This window comes from Lactuca saligna, chromosome 4, assembly GCF_052625555.1.
Source record: "Lactuca saligna cultivar CGN05327 chromosome 4, ASM5262555v1, whole genome shotgun sequence".
In the NCBI taxonomy this organism is placed as follows: Eukaryota; Viridiplantae; Streptophyta; class Magnoliopsida; order Asterales; family Asteraceae; genus Lactuca; species Lactuca saligna.
Window position 1 is genome coordinate 34257820 of NC_136420.1, and position 17987 is coordinate 34275806.

Genomic DNA, 17987 nt, shown 5'->3' on the forward strand with positions numbered 1-17987 from the left:
GAACTAGTTTATTACCTCCAAGTGCTCAAAATGAACTCACAATCCCAGATCTATAGCTCCTTCTTGCTCCTCCAAGTTCCTTCTTCCTTTTCCAAGCTTTAAAGCACCTTCCAAGGCTCAACTAGGAGATATGACGGCTAGGGTTTGATATCCAGGGCTAAAGAGGCAGTAAGGAACCCTGGGAAGAAGATTGAGACATTTATATAGGCCCCAAGTCCCGAATTTAGGGTTTTCCACGCACAGACCAGACTCGTCGAGTCCCCCTGGTCGACTCGCCGAGTCGGTCACTTACTCCCCGACCCGGATCCCGCTCGGACTCGCCGAGTCCCCCTTAGACTCGCCGAGTCGACCCCTAAACTTAGGGTTTTCTTTCCTTTCTTGGTCTTTGAAACTTTGGGTGTTACACATAGTAAACGTCTTATCAAGGCATTCAGACTCATCAATGGATGCCCGGTGCTTGAAAGTTTATCTCTGTTAATATTACCGCAGGAAGTCGGGGACTACAATTTCAACATCCCTACTTTGAAGAGACTGGAACTAAGAACAAACGATTTCATCTCTAGACACAAAGTTGTTTTGAATCTCCCTAATCTTGAATACCTCTATGTCGATGGGATGTTAGGTTCAAATTTTGTGATGGAAGATTTATCATTATTGGTTGAAGCAGCTGTTTTCTTTCGTGATAAAACATTTAAGTATCGGAATCCGATTAACCTTCTGAAAGGAATAAGTGGAGCTAAATCGCTTTCATTGTTCCATTTATCTCCTCATGTAAGATCGCATTAGAAAACATTCAACTTTTAATTTGTTATTTATTACTAATATTAGAGATACTTTTCCCTTTTGTTGAAGGTCCCAAGTGATTTACCTCTATCCGAATTTTCCAATTTGAAGCACTTGGAATTAAAGGTTTGTTTTAATTTTCAATGGTTGCTAGTTTTTCAAGTGCTTGAAAACTCTCCAGGGTTGGAGCATTTATGTATTGAAGAGGTAATTTCATTGTTTGTAAGTTTTGACATGTCTTATTCTATGTTTTCCAAGTTATGTATAACATTCGGTTCTTTAATTATCTGGTTTTGTGATGTAGAAAAAGGTGGGAGACTCTTGCTGGATTGAGCCAAAATCAGTTCCAAGTTGTATACATTCGAACCTCAGAAGCATGAAAATTAAAAATTGCATGGGGTGGAAGTGTGATATACAGCTTCTAGAATACATGTTGGCTAATGCAGAGGTTTTGACAATGTTAACAATCACATGCGAAAGCTTGACCATGAAGGATGAATTGCGATTTTGTCCACAGTTGTTGAAGCTTCCAAGGGCTTCTAGGTTTTGTGAGATTCATTTTGTTGGGAAATGGCTTAATTCTACACGTAACTAGTTTTTTTGTCTGAAGGAGAACGTATGTATGATGTAATGACTTATACTGTGTTTGGTTTTACACTGTTTACAAATTACAACAAGCTGCTAGTGGTGCTGGTTGACTGAACGACTAATGGATCAAATATTAATGTGGACAACTTTAGGGTGGACGGAGTGGCTTTAGGAGGCTCGGCTTCTAACTTTCCACTTTTTTTTTGGGTTCTTTTTAATCGGAAGGTATGTGCAAAAGCAACGCATAACGAAAGCAAACAATAGAGAGAAATTCAAAATATTTTTATTACTGAAATTCAAGATGAATCTAAAGGCTTACAATAACTTTTTATATAACAAATTTGGGAAATTGAATTTCAAAAAACAAGGAAAACGGATATTCTGCCATTAAAACAGAATAACATAAAAATAGAATTGTTCGAAATTATAAAAAACTGAGATTTGGGTACCTAAGCAGTAGAATTTGAGAGTTGACCGTTCGTTGACTTGGTAGGAGCTCCGGCTCGTCCATATTTTTCCGTCAATATATCACACATCTCAAAATTCCTCACGGATCAAAAGTTATGCCCATTTTAAATTGGGCTTGTCTTTCTTCCATTTGTCCATAAAGACTTTAGTCAAATCATCTACGTGCTCCAAATCAAAAAGGGAAAAGACAAAATAGGGGAAGATAGAAATGAAAAAAGAACTATAAACAAGTAATTATAGCGGTTGGACTCTATACTAAGAGTTTAACCACTTCGAGAAAGATATTTTTTTCGTCTCCACTGGTACATCGATATACATTAAAACTATAAATTAAAAGTTTTAGGTAGTCTTAAGACCTTGTACAAGTTTTGCTAACTAGTACACTCAGACACAATTGCAAAAGGTGTGTATCACCTATACAAATAGTCTCACACTTATACAAAACTAATCTTGAATGGAGTCACACCACCAAGAAATAGATCGAATGAACTAAGTCATTTCTTATGCAAATATATTTAGAATAACATCAATGTCATAATATATATTTTTTGGGATTTTGGTATTGTATACTATACTCAGTTCAATAATGAACATCCCATATCATATTGATTTATTAGCTGGATATGGAATTGTGATATACTTATACTTCTTCTATAGACTTGTTTCATTAGTTGAATATGGAATTGTGATATACTTATACTTCTTCTAAAAATTACACCATCTTGATCTTTAATGAGCAGTTATAACTAACCTTATTTTCAACCATAATGAATATGTAGTCGGGTCTATTAATTAAGGATCTTCTTAATTTCTAGAAGTTTGCATCAGTACAGTATTTATATTGGTCTCATTGTCCATGTATATTTATGTAAACAAAGAATATTTTTGAAAGTACGCATCAGTTGTCTATACGTATTGGAAAACAAAATTAAATAAAAGATCAAAATCGTGAAAGAAGAAAAAAATGTTTGTAGAGTGAGTTTTGTCATTTCAATGGACTTAGAAAAATAACTATAGTTTTCTACAGAAATGAAAGACTTGCCATGATAAGATAGTTCTTGGATTTTTCTAAGAACCCAAAAAAAAATTTAGAACAAAAATAGTTTGTTTAATTTAAATAAAAAAAAATCATTTGTTAAGAAAAATTATCTTGTAAATTCACGAGTTTTCTACATAAGGATAGTATTTTAAAAAATATGGTAATTTGAAAAATATTTACAAAACAATAGTAGAAATAGTTTGACGTTGCAGGAGGACAGATTCGTCAATGATACGAGTTTCATCAGTGGTCATCCCACATTGGTAATGGGCTAATGGCAGACAACGGTTCATCCATGTCTGTATGGGGGGAGAGTAGTTCAGCGGTGGTGCAACGACATCAAGAAAATGGAATGCTAGAGAAGAAGAATAAATCCCGGTAGTCAATGTTTATATAAAAGATTAATAAGCGTGATTCAGGCTTCAATACTTCAATAGAAGCTGATGGTAAATAAATTCAAAAATACTATACTTTTCGACTACAATATTTTGATTACAAACTTGTAAATTCACGGACCACATGGTCATTCTATAATACCTGTTAAAATTGTGACTAATTAAATATACGAGCCCTTGTTCAATATATGATATTTTTAATGAATAACAATATCTACTATCTTATCGCCGTTCAAAAAAAAAACAATATCTACCATCTAGAATATTACCCTTTTACCCTTTGCTTTTTTATAAAATTTGTTCATAGCAAAAGATTTTTTAAGGCCAGCCCTGAAAATAACACAACGCATGAATATTTTTGTATTATGCTCTAAAATATATTTGGATTGGATTAACTTTCTATAAAACATTTTGATTTGCAGAAAATAACAAAACACATAAACCCATGTTGTATGTTACTCTAAAAATAAAATCCAACTTAAACCATCCCAATAAAACATTCTGATACGCACTAAAAGCCACGCGCAGCCACGCAGTCAACAAACATCACCGCCCACTCCTCCTCAACATCGTTTGTATCGATGAAACACTGAAGTTACAAGTAGCAGCGCTGCGCTATTAATACTTCCACCATTTTTCATCATCGCCTCCTCCCCATCGACACCACCATGCAATCTCAAGCTCTTCTCCAATCAACCCAACTTCGGGTCTCCCCTCTCGACCCTCTTCGCCACCATTCATTCCACATCAATGTCAAACCCCTCGCACTCCCAACCCCACGCAGAGCCACCATCGTAATGTCCGCCTCCGCACCTAAACGCGAAACAGACCCCAAAAAACGTGTAGTCATTACAGGTATGGGTCTCGTATCCGTATTCGGAAACGACGTTGACACCTACTACGAGAAATTGTTAGCCGGAGAGAGCGGAATCGGGTTGATTGACAGGTTCGACGCATCCAAGTTTCCGACCCGATTCGGTGGTCAGATTCGTGGGTTTACTTCCGATGGGTATATCGACGGTAAAAACGATCGGAGACTCGACGATTGCCTCCGTTATTGCATTGTTGCTGGTAAAAAAGCTCTTGAAGATGCTGGTCTTGGTGGCGATAAACTCTTTAAGGTTCGTTGATCGTATAACCCATTCCCGATTTTTTCTCCCAAATCTCGTAAAGTTGTTCGTTTAATTGAAGTTTCCTTTTCTTTTTCTTTTTTTGAATTTGAATTTGAATTATTGTTTACGCAGATTGATAAAGAGCGTGCTGGTGTCCTCGTTGGAACAGGAATGGGAGGACTTACTGTGTTTTCCGATGGAGTCAAGGCTCTAATCGATAAAGGTCCGAGAAAAATCACTCCGTTTTTCATTCCTTATGCGATTACAAACATGGGTTCAGCGTTGCTTGCTATTGATATCGGATTCATGGGACCAAATTACTCGATTTCAACTGCGTGTGCTACTTCAAATTACTGCTTTTACGCTGCTGCAAATCATATTCGTAGAGGTGAAGCTGATATGATGATTGCTGGTGGAACTGAAGCTGCCATTATTCCAATTGGTTTGGGTGGTTTTGTAGCTTGTAGAGCTCTCTCTCAGAGAAATGACGATCCACAAACGGCCTCTAGGCCATGGGATAAAGATAGAGATGGTTTTGTCATGGGTGAAGGTGCTGGTGTTCTGGTATGTTAAATGCAAGAAATAGCAATGTAGTTTCATTTATCTATTTTCTTCTATAATATAAAAAACAATTTATTTTAAAGTACAATGTCTTAATAGAAAAAAAAAATTGAAATGGTGTTGTAGGTGATGGAAAGCTTGGAACATGCAATGAAAAGGGGTGCACCGATTCTTGCTGAATATTTAGGTGGAGCTGTAAATTGTGATGCTTATCATATGACTGATCCACGATCTGATGGGCTTGGTGTTTCTTCTTGTATTAAGAGTTGTCTTGAAGATGCTGGTGTGTCAGCAGAGGAGGTTTGTTTAATTGTTTCTTTTTGTTTTTCATTTGGACGAATTTGTCTTTTACTTAATGAATGACTTAATCTGGTAAACAATATATTTATTTAGGTTAACTACATCAACGCGCATGCAACTTCGACATTGGTTGGTGATTTGGCTGAAGTAAATGCTGTAAAGAAGGTATTCAAAAGCACGGATGGGATTAAAATGAACTCGACCAAGGTGAATTACCTATTTTGTCCTTTGCAAAATTTTCACATGTCCATATTGACTTCATTGATTGGATGTTTGGATCTTTTTTTTTTTCTATTGTTTCAGTCTATGATTGGACATTGCTTGGGTGCAGCCGGAGGTCTAGAAGCTATTGCTAGCATTAAAGCCATTCAAACCTCGTGGCTTCATCCTACCATTAACCAATTTGTACGTTTTAATTATTTTGTGTATTTTAACTCTTGTTTTATTTTTCTAACTTTTTATGATTTCGTAACATGGCATGTTATTTATGTTTTGTGATTTGTAGAACCCAGAGCCTGCAGTTGAGTTTGACACAGTTGCAAATATAAAGCAACAACATGAAATCAACGTTGGTGAGTTTCTTGTGGTTTATGCAACCTTTTTTGTCATGATTTGTGGCGTGAGTTATTATGAGTTGACTGATTTAAACTTATTATTATTATGTGCAGCGATTTCAAATTCGTTTGGATTTGGTGGACATAACTCCGTTGTGGCGTTCTCTGCATTTAAACCTTGAATTTATGGAAACAACAAACCGATGTGTGTTGCATCATAAAGAACAATTTAGACGTGAGATTAAGTCAAAAACAACATTTGGAGGCTAGCATTGAGTAATAAAAAGTTAAAGACAGTTTGTAGTGGCTTTTGGAAATTATGTAATTTGGTTTTTGTTTTTGATAAATGCATTTTGTTTTACTCATCCTATATGGACATGGATTATATATTTTAACACTAAACGAAGAGCGCTTGATAGTAACTATCATTGCTTGAATGATGAGTTAAGAAGACAGAAAGCTTTGGGTATCAAGATAAAACTTTGTTCAATTCTTATCCTTCTTAATAAATGAATATAATTATGGCAATTGGTATCTTTTTATGCATTATATCATGTAATTTTGTTGTAAATTTAGATTAAATTATATTCACGTATCATTTGTGGTTTTTTCTATATGCCTATCGAAAAAACCCGAAACCCGTTCTACCCACCCGACCTGTTCCGAATTCGGGTAGAATGGATCGGGTAGAACGGGTATGAACATTCGGGTAATAGGTTAACCCGATAATAATATAAGTCGGGTTTTAGGTATGAATATTTATTTTCAGGTATACCCGAATACCTGAATTCGTTTTTTAAATAATACCAAATATGCAATGCAGTCACGTACGCACACTTTAAATAAAACAAAACCCATCGTTTCCTTCTTATGAACGAGGTCTCGACAGTCGATGCAAACTTGCAAAGGGATTACGACACTGAAACTGAAGTCCTAAACCGGCATCACAATTCTAAGTTTTTCACTATTGCACAGAATGGAATTAAAAAAATACATAACATATTATAATGATTTGTATTGTTATTATATATGTGCATGTTAATTGTATGGAGTATTTTCCTACCCGATTCGGATATACCCGATAATTACCCGACCCGACCTCAAACCCAAATACCCAAAAACCCAAATTACAATATAGGTCGGGTATCAGGTATTATTTTCTTAAGGAAATACACGTTCTACCCGATCCATTCTACCCGAAACCCGAAAATTTTACCCATTTGACACACCCCTAGTTTTTTCTATTTTATCAAATTTTATAATACTTATACGTAATAAGTATAATCATTTATATTCTAATAAAAGAATAGTTTTATTCTCCTTTTAACATGTATCATCCTATTAGACCTCTTAATTACTATATATTTATTCTTCTTTTGCAATGTGTCTTCTTTCATAATTAATGCATGTCATTTATCAACTCCATTTCAAACTTTAAATTTTAAATTTTCCATTTTAATTAAATTAAACTAATAATATTATAATAAAAATTATAAAAATTAATACAATTTATAAAATGATATAATTTCACATATTTTTTAAATCAATGATTAAAATTTATATAACTAAAAAAAATCTCTTAATTGTTAACTTATTTTTAAAATAATTAATTAATAATTTTAAGTTTTTAGTATAAAAATTTAATTAATTTTATAACCGTGGTTCCACGGGTTATAAATTAGTAAATATATATTTAATTCATTAATGCAACTTTTCTTATCGTTTCTAAATTTTTAAAATGAATCCAATTATTTTAGTTGTTTATTTATTTAAATTATTATTTTAAATTTACAAGATAAATAAACACTTTAATTCTAATAATTAATATTTTATCTTCTTATAAATTAAAAAAATTTAAATTGTTGGATATCATTTTTTTTTAAATAAACTCATGTAAAATAATTAAAAGATCCAAAATTAAGTCAACAAAGCATTTGAATTTTGGTACCCTAATTTGAACACCATTGATACTTTAAACAAATTGAAAGTATCTTCAGTATATATTATGCTCTCTGAGAGTTATGTCATTAAATAGTTAACGATTTCAAGTTTATTTCATCTTTCACCAATCAAAGATAGTAATCAAGATAAAGAGAGTCGAAGCATAATTTAAGAAAAATAAACTCTCATTCTGTAACAAAATGTAATAATTCTCAAAGCAACAACACCAATCTCCATTTAAGAAAACCAAATATCCAAGATTAAGAGTAAAAACTAACATATAATTCCAAACGAAAAACAAAATGCGATGAGAAGGGTTGTGGTCACTCAGACAAACAGATTAGGCCTTGAAGCTTTGTAAGTGGTCTTGAGTTTTCTAGTTGGAGGTCTAACCTTCTTGAACACCAATGGGAACTTGATCTTGGAGTTATGGAATTGTTTGGTGGATTCTCTCTTGCAAAGCTTAGCAGGAATGGTAGCTGTCTTGATCACCTGAATGCAATGGTGACGCACCCTGTGGCGAGAAGCCATCTCAGTGTACATCTGCTCAACTCCACCATTTAGGGTTGTGTCCCTGTACTCCTTGTACATGTTATGGTATCCAGTTCTCGATTGATACCTCAACCAGATACCATAGTTCTTAATAGTCGTTGGGTTTTTCTCAAAAATCTGTACATGTAGAACTAATATTACGTAACAAAGTATATGATTTCAGCACAGAACCAATCAAAAAATAGTGGGAATTAGTATTACCTCATTAATGGCAAGCATCTGACCATTGCTCTTCTTCACCTTCTTTAGTTTCCTGAGGAAGTACCTGATTTCCAACACCATACAACGATTATCGATCCATGTAATAAACAAACAAAATACAAAAGTGTGTGTGTATATCGATGTGTACCAGAACTTGCTCTTAGCACGGACTTCGTTGGTAGCCCAAAGCTTCATACGATAGATCTTCGGATGTTCATCTGTCTCCGTCGGTAGGGCTCTGCCTACAACCTGAAACTGATGGAACTGCAACGAAGACAACGGAATAAACAATCGAATGTCAGCATTACATAACTCTACTATACAAAATTGCTATCTAGAAAAGAAAACACCGTAGTTTGTTCAAGCGATAACAGGGAAAAGTAAAAATTGAGATTAGGTTTAATCTGGAGAAATCAGTTTAAGAGATAAACATGAAGAATACTAACTTTGTAACTCATTTTCCGAAGCTGGAGCTGCTCTCTCGATCGATCCTTGCACAATTTCTGTGCGTGTTGCGTTAGAGGCGCTGAAGAGTGAAGGAAATGAATCTAGGGTTTATATTTTGTTAAATATACGAGCTTGGAAGTTAGAACTTACAAGGCTATGCTATCGTGGGCCGGCCCATTTCAGAAAATAGAAAAACAACATAAAAGTGTTTATAAAAGATATTCATTTTGTATTTATACTTTTATTATAGTTATAGTTAGTTATGTTGGGAATAAACGTTAAATTAACGTAATCATCTATTCAGAATGTTCAATTTAATATCCTTGATTTAGGGTTCTAGCTTCAATCATTTATATATAAATATTATATGATATGATCTCCAACTATGTAAAAACTTAGGTCGTAGGGAGTGAACTCGGCATTGGATTTGACATCACCTAAGCGAACTTGGTGCACATTGTGTCTCGTCCTCAGAAGGTGCACCTCGGAATGGGTACTCAGCACCTTATAACCGAGTTCAATATCCTCCAACCACCAATCATCAAAAGGCTATATTTTTATTTATTTATTTTCAATTTTAAAACTCTATAAACACAACCCCTAAACACCATTTCATATCACTTTAAAATCTACTTCTTTCTTCCCTATAAAAATGTATTCGTCTTCATCTTCTGGAATTTTTGAGATCGTGTTAGAAACGACTATGGAGGTTGTTCAATCTGTTGAAGTAAACATAGAAGAATTGCATCAAAATGTCAAAAATGCAATGCGGATTAAAAAAAAAAGATACATACAAGAAATTGTGAAGCTACTCACGAATGCCTCATGCACAATTATTTAATGATCATGTGCTTTTTCAAGACTACTTTTTCGACCGTGATTATGTATGCACAAACATTTGTTTCATTGTATAGTCAACAACGTTACGGAAACATGTTCATATTTCCAACAACGTGCGTAGATGCTAGATGTACAATAGGTTTTACTCAATTACAAAAACGCACAGCTACACTTCATCAACTAACATATGTCCCTTCCCCCTTATGCAGTAGATGAGAATCTTATGATGTCCGTACGTGTTGTACAAGAAAGCATTCACAATTTTTACAACTATGTCATGAGATTGTATGATACACGATATTTATGTAAACCTACTTATAGTCATGCCCAACAATTATATGATTATCACACAAATGTGGATGGCTTCCCGATAGGGATGAGCATGGGTCGGTTTGAGTCGGTTTTTGGCTAAAACCAAACCAAATCGTAGAAAGTCGGTTTTTTTATTTTTAAACCCATATAGGTTTGGTTTTTGCATCGTTCAGTTTTTCGGTTTTTCGGGTTGGGTTTATGGGTTTTCGGTTTTTAAACCATAGGTTGATGAGCTCCTTTTTTTATCTAGTTTTGTGGTTCAGACCCAGTGAAAGTACGTTGCGACAAATATTATTGTATCTATTTTAAATATACTAAAATAAAGAGTGCAAATTTTAGTATTCTAAAAACATAAAAGTGTTCAAAAGATCAAAGTTTAACGACATTAACAGTTTGTTGAAAATAAACATAAAGTACTAAAGAGATAAAATCTAAAGTCTAAAACTAAAAGTTTAAAACATAATATATATATATATATATATATATATATATATATATATATATATATATATATATATATATATATATGGGTCGGTTCGATTTTTATGGGCGGTTTTTGTAATGCCCTATTTATTTAAATAAATTAATAATTGTAAGTCACGGACTAATTTGTGAAGAATTTTGATAGTTGGGGGTTGTTGAGTAAGTTACGGAGTTGTTTTGAGAAGAATTTTAGAAGCAAGGGTATGTTTCGTAACTATTAGGATTAAACTGAAAGGATTTTAAATGTTGAAGGTTTAAAGGGGAACTCATGGGACTTGTATTGTAATAAATTATTAATGATAGGGATTGTTTAGTAAGTATTGTTCTTAGTTTGAAAGAATAAGGAGATGGAGGGGTTGGAAGTGTCATTATGGTAGAAGTTTGAGAGGAGCTGGAGTATATATGTCATCCACCGTCTAACCCTAAACCCTAGCCCAAGATTTTGCAGTCGCCATCGTCAGAGGGTCCTCCGGCACCACCACCCTTATTCCTCCCATCCCAGTCACTGCCTCCCTATTGCTGAAGTCGTCGTGCAGCCTCCAGTACCGACGATGACAAACTCGACTGCCGCTGCTACTGTCGTGGTTTGAGGAAGCAATTCCCCCCGTCGGTTGCAAGCATCTCAGTCGCCGCTGCACCGCCTCTGTGAAGAAGACGAAGCCACCGCCAGACGCCGCATCTGCCATTCCAAGCGACGTCGGTGGCCCTGGTGCCGTCAGTGAAGACCAAGCGGATGCTCTCCTTCATAGTTGTTGCTGATGTTATTCGCTTCATCCCTTCTCCTCTGCCTTCTTCTGCCACCGCAACGTCGTCGTACCAGCCACTTCGGGCGGCTGTTGCGGCTGGTGTTCTTCTTCAACTGCCTTGCGCCACCACGAGGGTGGCTAAAGTCAGGGTACGCTTTGGTGTTTGGCTCACGAAGATCATGCTCGGATGGTCGTGTGTTGATAAGCCGAGACTCAAGGAAACGGTAGTGGTTGTCAATGCAAACCATCGCCTGCCGCCGCTTCTGCTTCTTCCTGTCGTGTCATGTCACCACCAACTGCCGTAGTGGTGGCTGTGAGATTGTGTGAGTGTGTGATTATGTTTTAATGTGTGTTATCTCGTATGGTGTGTATGTGTGTGTGTGTTAGTTTATGTGTGGGGCGTTTTGTCTAGCGAGAAAGTCGGGAATAGCCAGCGCTACCACTGTGAGGTGGTGGCTGCCGCCTTGTACCGCCGTTGGCCACCACTAGAGTGGGTGTGTGTGTGTTAGAGTAGTTAGTATGTGTGTTTATTTTTAGATTAAAAGCCTTGTAACTGTAATTGGCATTGAATAATGAACAAAAATCACCACTGTAAGGTGGTGGCCGTTGCCATGAGCCGCCATTGACCACCACTACCCAAGGTAGTAGTGGGTGGTGCCCCACTAGCAAAACCCTAATTGACCTAATGAAACTCTAATGGGCTTAAAGATTAGTTTTGGGCTTATTGGGCCATGTTTAGGTGGGAATCCCTAAGTATGAGTATTTGGGCCTTGCACTTATTTGGACCTACCTTTGGGCCATTAGGATTGGATTGTGTATTAATCCCAAATTATTCCATATCAATTATCTAGTATAGTAAAGGACTTAATATATTAAGTCCTTACTGAGTTAAGTGAGAAACACTTATCCTTAATTATCATTTTATGTGAAACCTTAATTTCACTTGGACTTGAGTCGGGCCTTCCTATTGGGAATTGGTGATTAGGATAATAATGGACCATCCAAGAGAAAGAAAACGGATTAGAATAATTTAATGGACTTAAGTAAGGCCCATATGAGGGTTTGGGCCCAATTTGGAAAATTGGGCCATAGTTTGGGCCTTGATGGTTATATGATAATGGGCCATTAGAATGCCAAATGTGGGACTGGACTAAATGGTTTAGCCTTTGATTAAGACCATGTAAAGACTTGGGCCTAATTAGGAAAATTAGGCCATAGATAGGCCATAGTTGGGCCTTGGTCCATTATTAGACTTTTGGGCCTTTGGATTTGGGCCTTGGGCTCGAGTCAAGCTAATATAAGGGTAAAGTAGTCTTTTACCCCAAGCATGTACTTATGGTTATGAGTTGGAACCCAATTATTAATTGGGTATTATTTTGATATTGATAGACCGGGAATCCGTCATCCAGCAGCTATGATTTTATCAGCGGGACTTCAGCAGTGTGAGGTGAGTCCTCTTCCAGTAGGAACGAGTCTAAGGCCACAATGTCGACCCGTTTAAGTAGTTGTAGTATGTCGGGGTAAGCCCGATGTAGTTTACAAGTTAGATTAGGACTAAGGATCTAGGAAGGATGCCTTATGTGCCTGTTATATGTGTTTCAGCTCTATGAGAACTGCATGCTAGTACAGAATTGTCAGTATGATAGTCAGAGTAGTATATGCTTGATTATGTGTACACGATGCTCGAATGTTGCTTGCTGTGTGCTTTTAGGAGTCTTAGTTGTCATTTAGTAACTACTAAATGAATATGTTACGTTACATATTGCGGGAATTAAATAGTTTCAGAAGGTTAGACCTAGCTTTATTGGGCAGCTCTTGTTTGCGTCCAATCGTTGTAGGGTAGGATCTCTCATTCGAAGAATTATCTAGTCCGAGTAATATGTAATAGTATTCGCGAGCTAGTTAGGGAAAAAAGCAGGGATTTCTTATGCAGCTGATGGCGGAGAGTGAGTTGGTGGTTACCCGAGGGCAAGCCTAGGATGAGATTAGAATGAGAACAAAAGTAGCAGTAGAAGGGACTTGGTGGAGTCGAGGCAGTTCTTGAGTAAAGTACGGATAGTTGTGGAAGATAGTATGGCCCCGTCCTACTGAAAGCAGAGGATCCGTACTCGAATCAAGGAAGGTCGAGATAAGACCAGGGAACTTGTAGTGTGTGAGACCCCTCGAGTTTTGATGAATATTGTGATGTTAGCGATAGTATATTACTGAGTATAGTGACGTTACGTGGTAGACCATATGGTAGTTCTAGTGTCGACGAGGGTTCAGGTTCGGACTCTGTAATCGGGCAGTTCGATAATCAGATGAGGGAGTTCATTCCATCTGAGATTACACGCAATATCATTGACCAGACTACTGTGATCCTCAGTATGATCTAGGAGGGCATTATAGAGATATGTGATGAGAGGCCGAGTGCATTCTACACTGAGATAGCAGTCATGATAGGGGCCTGTACATTGATGTTTTGGGAATTCAGAGTTTGTGAGACTTCCGATTGTTATGGGGTTTGGGACCCCATTGTTATCAACAGATGGTTGGCAGATGTTGCCAACACTTTTTGTACTAGACCTTGTCTCGAAAGGAGACAACATCCGACTTACTTCCTATCTCCTGAGGGACAAAGCATGAGATTGATAGGAAGAGGTTGGTAGAAGGTTGAGTGATGATGTGGTTGATGCTATGTCATGGGATGAATTTTAAATTAGATTTTGGGCAGAGTGTGCCTAGGCGATTGAGGCGCAACAGTTAGCACAAGAGTTGTTAGATCTGCACCAGACAACTGAGATTGTGGCAGAGACCACTGTCAAGTCTCGAGAAAGAGCTTATATGGTACCACAGTGTGCAGTAGATGAGGAAATGAAGAAGGTAAGTTACCAGAACATAGCAGGGAGGTCGTGAGTATCTCGGGGTGCAAGACCCTGAATGATATGACTTCTTGAGCTTGAGAACGAGATGTGGACTTAGAGCACATTGGTAAGAGGGAATTAGATCAACTACTTATATTGAGGGGTATCGGGAGGACACCCTAGATTTTGGATCAACTTTTGAGAGACCGACAGGGTTAGATTCAGTACAACACATGCGGGAAACTACACAATAGAATCTTTCGTTCCAGGGGTTTGAGTAAGTGTGACTCTGGGTTATCCTCTGTTTGTGATTGAATTATAGTTCCAAGAAATGGCATATGCCAATTACATACCGATAATTATTAGCGGATGGCGAAAGATCATATCCCAAATCGCAGGATTGGGAGAGTACAACGTCATCTTGGTTTATTCCAAGACCGAGGAGCATCACGAGAAGCACCTAAGGGAGGTGCTAGAGACTTTGAGGAGGGAGAGACTTTTTGCAAGGTACTCCAAATGTGAGTTCTGGTTGCGCGAGGTGCAATTTCTTGGGAACCTTGTCAATCAGAAGGGTATTCTAGTCGTTCCGGCCAAGATAGAGGTCGTGATGCAGTGAGAGATTCTGAGGTCTCCATTTGAGATTCAGAGCTTCTTGGGTCTAGCGGGTTATTACTGGAGATTTATTCGGGTTCTTAGAGGTGGTGTGATCTTTTGGACTGGATAGTATTGAAACATTAGCAATGGTAAATGTGGTTTTCAACAGATTGGGCATAAAATGGTAAGAAGGGTTGAGAATCCTTCTAGTATTGTGTGCTATAAGACATTAGTTGAATCAAAGTGGGGGTCATAGAGATGCACAAAGACCAATCCGGTCTGATCCGATCCGGTTTGATGATGTCACAAAGAATCTGATTTCGCCCTTAATCCGAACCGGATTTGACCGGTTTTCAGAGCCCCGAATCCGAATACGTTTAATCCGATCCGGACCCGATCTGATCCGATTTTCCTTTTTTTTTAAATAAACATTTTTTAGACTCATATATAACACAAAATGCAACATAGGTTCATTAAAATAGTTAAAACATACAACAAACGTCGAATTAGAAAGATTTTTTAAACTAGTTAACTAATAATAATAATAATAGAGTGGCGTTATAACATTTAGCCAAATAGAAATAGTTTTTGTGGTCTTCCACTTAGTTTCGCCTTTATTTAATTATTCTTCAACCGACACGCAAATAACTAGGGGTCTCATCAATACCATATTCTTCATCTTCGTCTTCGTCTTTAGCGTCATCGTCTTCGTCTTCCGGAGGTGTTGATAAGCCTTGTACATATTCTTCATCCATGATCTCCGGTTCAGCATTTTGTGGCAGTGGGCCTTCTAGTGATGCCAAGTGTTGTATACGTTCCACAAAATCCAAGTAATCCTTCAAGCAAACGCAAACCTCTACCGCAACCGGGGTAACATTCGTCCTCAACTTTGATAATACTCTACCACTAAAAGAAAAAGCGGATTCCGAAGCTACCGTGGAAGCTTGGACGGTTAGTAAATCACATGCCATAACGGAGAGAATAGGAAATTGTGCTTCCTTTTCTCTCCACCAAGCTAAAAGATCCAAAATTTTAAATTGTGGTGCTATTTTAAAAAGTTTGAACACATATAAATTCCAAGTTCGCTACTAGACGTTAATGTGCACGCTCTTTTGTTTTGCTCCTCCAAAAGGTAGTTATAGAGGTCGATATGAAAATCCGTTCGACCACCACCACTACCCGATGCACCGCTAGTAGAGTCGGTTACACTTGCAAAAGTGTTTGACATATTGCCATATTTTGTAGCATAAATGTCAAACAAATTAGTAAAAGTATTATTAAAAGTGTTTATTTAGTTACGGATGTAGTTTGAGTTATCTTTGTGCAAATTTAAAGACATAGAAATTTTGGTAATCAATGCCTCTACACCCGTAACATTGATACATGGGTTTAATGTCGCGGTGCAAGTAAAAAGTGGTGGTATTTCTTTTAAATATTTGACTAATTTTTATCTCATTGGTCTCGTAACCAAAACAAATATTTCACTTATTTGTTCAAAACGTTCGAATTGTGCGGACATCAACCATAATTCATTTAGTAACAACGGACTTGTAGGGTAATACACGCCCAATAAAAAAGTGGTTGATTGTTTAAAACCTTTTAACATTTCCACAAACTCTTCCATCAAATCCCAATCATAATCCGAAACCGGGTTTTTTCCTTTTGAAATTGTGTCGTAAAATAATTGCAAAGCGATTCTTTGACGTGTCAAACTTTCAAACATCATGCATGTTGAACTCCATCTAGTGTCAACATCCCAATGAGGACTATATGGAGTTACGTTAATGGAAATGGCAAACTTTCGATGTTTTTCCATTGTAGCTTTATTTTTTCCAAAAAACTCTATTTAACATAGTTTTGAATTTTTCAATCGTTGAATCTATCATTTTTAAACCATCTTGTACTGCAAGATTAATAATGTGACAAACACATCTAGTATGAAAAAACGATCCATCCAAAATAGGTTTATATTTTGCAATTAATATTTTTGTCGCGGCGGTATTGTTACTAGCATTGTCAAACGAAATAGAGAAGATTTTGTCGCGTAAATTATAAGTCTCTATAACGCTTACTAAAATTGCAAATAATCGTGCCCCCGTGTGAGGATGCACAAAAAGTTCAAAAGCAATAACTCGTTTGTTCATTACCCAAGTAGAGGGATCTATCCAATGTGCCGTGACACAAAGATAGGTTTTGGGACAACTTCCGGTGGAGGACCAAACATCACAGGTTAAAGAAACACTGGTTTTTATATTTATAAATCCCAATTGCGTATCTTATTTGGCTATATCCCAATAATTTAAAGCATCACGTCTAAGAGAAGTGCGACTCAAAAGCCTTGAGAGTGTAGGTGATGTATGGTTGTCTTAAACCCTAGTTTGTGGTGTGTTTAGTCTAGAGATATCTCCTTAGCTATACGTAAATGTTTCAAATTTACGTGGGGAATGGGCTTTAGGAGAGTGGATCTACAGTTTGGAGTCCCTGCATAACTCAAAAGCCTCTAAATGTATGATGGACTGAATAGACTCGGCGAGTCCTTTGAGTGGACTCGGCGAGTAGTATGAAGATTAGGAGGAACTCGACGAGTTGGATGAACAACTCGGCGAGTTTGTTGAAGTTTGCCTTGGACTCGGCGAGTCTGATCTGGGACTCGGCGAGTCAGGTCGTGAAACCCCGAACCCTTCGAGTTAAGACTCGAATCAGTGAGTCGAGTGGAGACTCAGTGAGTTGGACAGGACAGGACTCGAAAATCGGTGGACTCGGCGAGTCATGGTCTGACTCGGCGAGTCGAGTCGCGGATGGAAGGACTCTGAGCATGTGAACTCGGCGAGTAGGGTTGACCTAGAAGGTTGACTTTGATGAGAGTTGACTTAGTTGACTTCTGGAAGACAGTTAGACTAAGTGTTATATTAATATTGGTAGCTCGGGGAGCTAGTGGAGCCCCAGTTCAGAGAGTTGTCGGGCAGTAGCCAGAGGGGTATCAGCAAGTTCAGCAAGTACATGTGAGTTTCCCTTTGTGTAAATGGGTCTAAGGCCACAATGCCGGTCCATGTAGTTATGAGTAGAAGACCTGGGGGTTAGCCCTGGGCACAGTATGCTAGTATGATATTCAGGATGAGGTCCAATGATAGCGGGTGGATTCCCAAGGAATGGTTTATATGATAGTTTATACTTGTTGTCTGTGTGATACTTGTATGTGACTGGTAGGGAGGTGAGTGTGGGCGAGGT

At 37.3% G+C, this 17987-nt stretch overlaps 3 protein-coding genes across 3 annotated transcripts; 2 read left to right on the forward strand and 1 right to left on the reverse strand.

Moving 5' to 3' along the window:
• Positions 1-636: 636 nt before the first annotated feature.
• Positions 637-1378, forward strand: LOC145039463 (putative F-box/FBD/LRR-repeat protein At3g23955). Its single transcript, XM_078987520.1, has 3 exons — positions 637-771; positions 853-990; positions 1088-1378. The coding sequence occupies exons 1-3, from the start codon at positions 637-639 to the stop codon at positions 1376-1378; spliced, it is 564 nt and encodes a 187-aa protein (XP_078843646.1).
• Positions 1379-3793: 2415 nt separating this feature from the next.
• On the forward strand, positions 3794-6222 carry LOC145041559 (3-oxoacyl-[acyl-carrier-protein] synthase I, chloroplastic-like). The gene is made up of 7 exons (XM_078989679.1): positions 3794-4394; positions 4518-4949; positions 5073-5246; positions 5340-5453; positions 5550-5651; positions 5752-5818; positions 5915-6222. The coding sequence occupies exons 1-7, from the start codon at positions 3942-3944 to the stop codon at positions 5980-5982; spliced, it is 1410 nt and encodes a 469-aa protein (XP_078845805.1). The 5' UTR covers positions 3794-3941; the 3' UTR covers positions 5983-6222.
• A 1686-nt stretch (positions 6223-7908) lies between these two features.
• Positions 7909-9058, reverse strand: LOC145041561 (large ribosomal subunit protein eL20x-like). Its single transcript, XM_078989680.1, has 4 exons — positions 8941-9058; positions 8643-8758; positions 8495-8558; positions 7909-8410 (listed from the first exon to the last, which is right to left on the reverse strand). Exons 1-4 carry the CDS (start codon positions 8950-8952, stop codon positions 8069-8071), a joined length of 534 nt encoding a protein of 177 aa, XP_078845806.1. The 5' UTR covers positions 8953-9058; the 3' UTR covers positions 7909-8068.
• Positions 9059-17987: the final 8929 nt, after the last annotated feature.

What these genes read in the sequence shown, in the direction of transcription:
- LOC145041559 (XM_078989679.1), top strand. Translation starts at nt 3,942, where the DNA reads ATGCAATCTCAAGCTCTTCTCCAATCAACCCAACTTCGGGTCTCCCCT. An exon ending in GTGGCGATAAACTCTTTAAG is followed by an intron (nt 4,395 to 4,517) that starts GTTCGTTGATCG and finishes TTGTTTACGCAG; the next exon opens with ATTGATAAAGAGCGTGCTGG. An exon ending in GTGAAGGTGCTGGTGTTCTG is followed by an intron (nt 4,950 to 5,072) that starts GTATGTTAAATG and finishes ATGGTGTTGTAG; the next exon opens with GTGATGGAAAGCTTGGAACA.
- LOC145041561 (XM_078989680.1), bottom strand. An exon ending in CGTGCTAAGAGCAAGTTCTG is followed by an intron (nt 8,559 to 8,642) that starts GTACACATCGAT and finishes GTTGGAAATCAG; the next exon opens with GTACTTCCTCAGGAAACTAA. An exon ending in AGATGCTTGCCATTAATGAG is followed by an intron (nt 8,411 to 8,494) that starts GTAATACTAATT and finishes CTACATGTACAG; the next exon opens with ATTTTTGAGAAAAACCCAAC.
- LOC145039463 (XM_078987520.1), top strand. Translation starts at nt 637, where the DNA reads ATGGAAGATTTATCATTATTGGTTGAAGCAGCTGTTTTCTTTCGTGAT. An exon ending in TGTTCCATTTATCTCCTCAT is followed by an intron (nt 772 to 852) that starts GTAAGATCGCAT and finishes CTTTTGTTGAAG; the next exon opens with GTCCCAAGTGATTTACCTCT. An exon ending in AGCATTTATGTATTGAAGAG is followed by an intron (nt 991 to 1,087) that starts GTAATTTCATTG and finishes TTTGTGATGTAG; the next exon opens with AAAAAGGTGGGAGACTCTTG.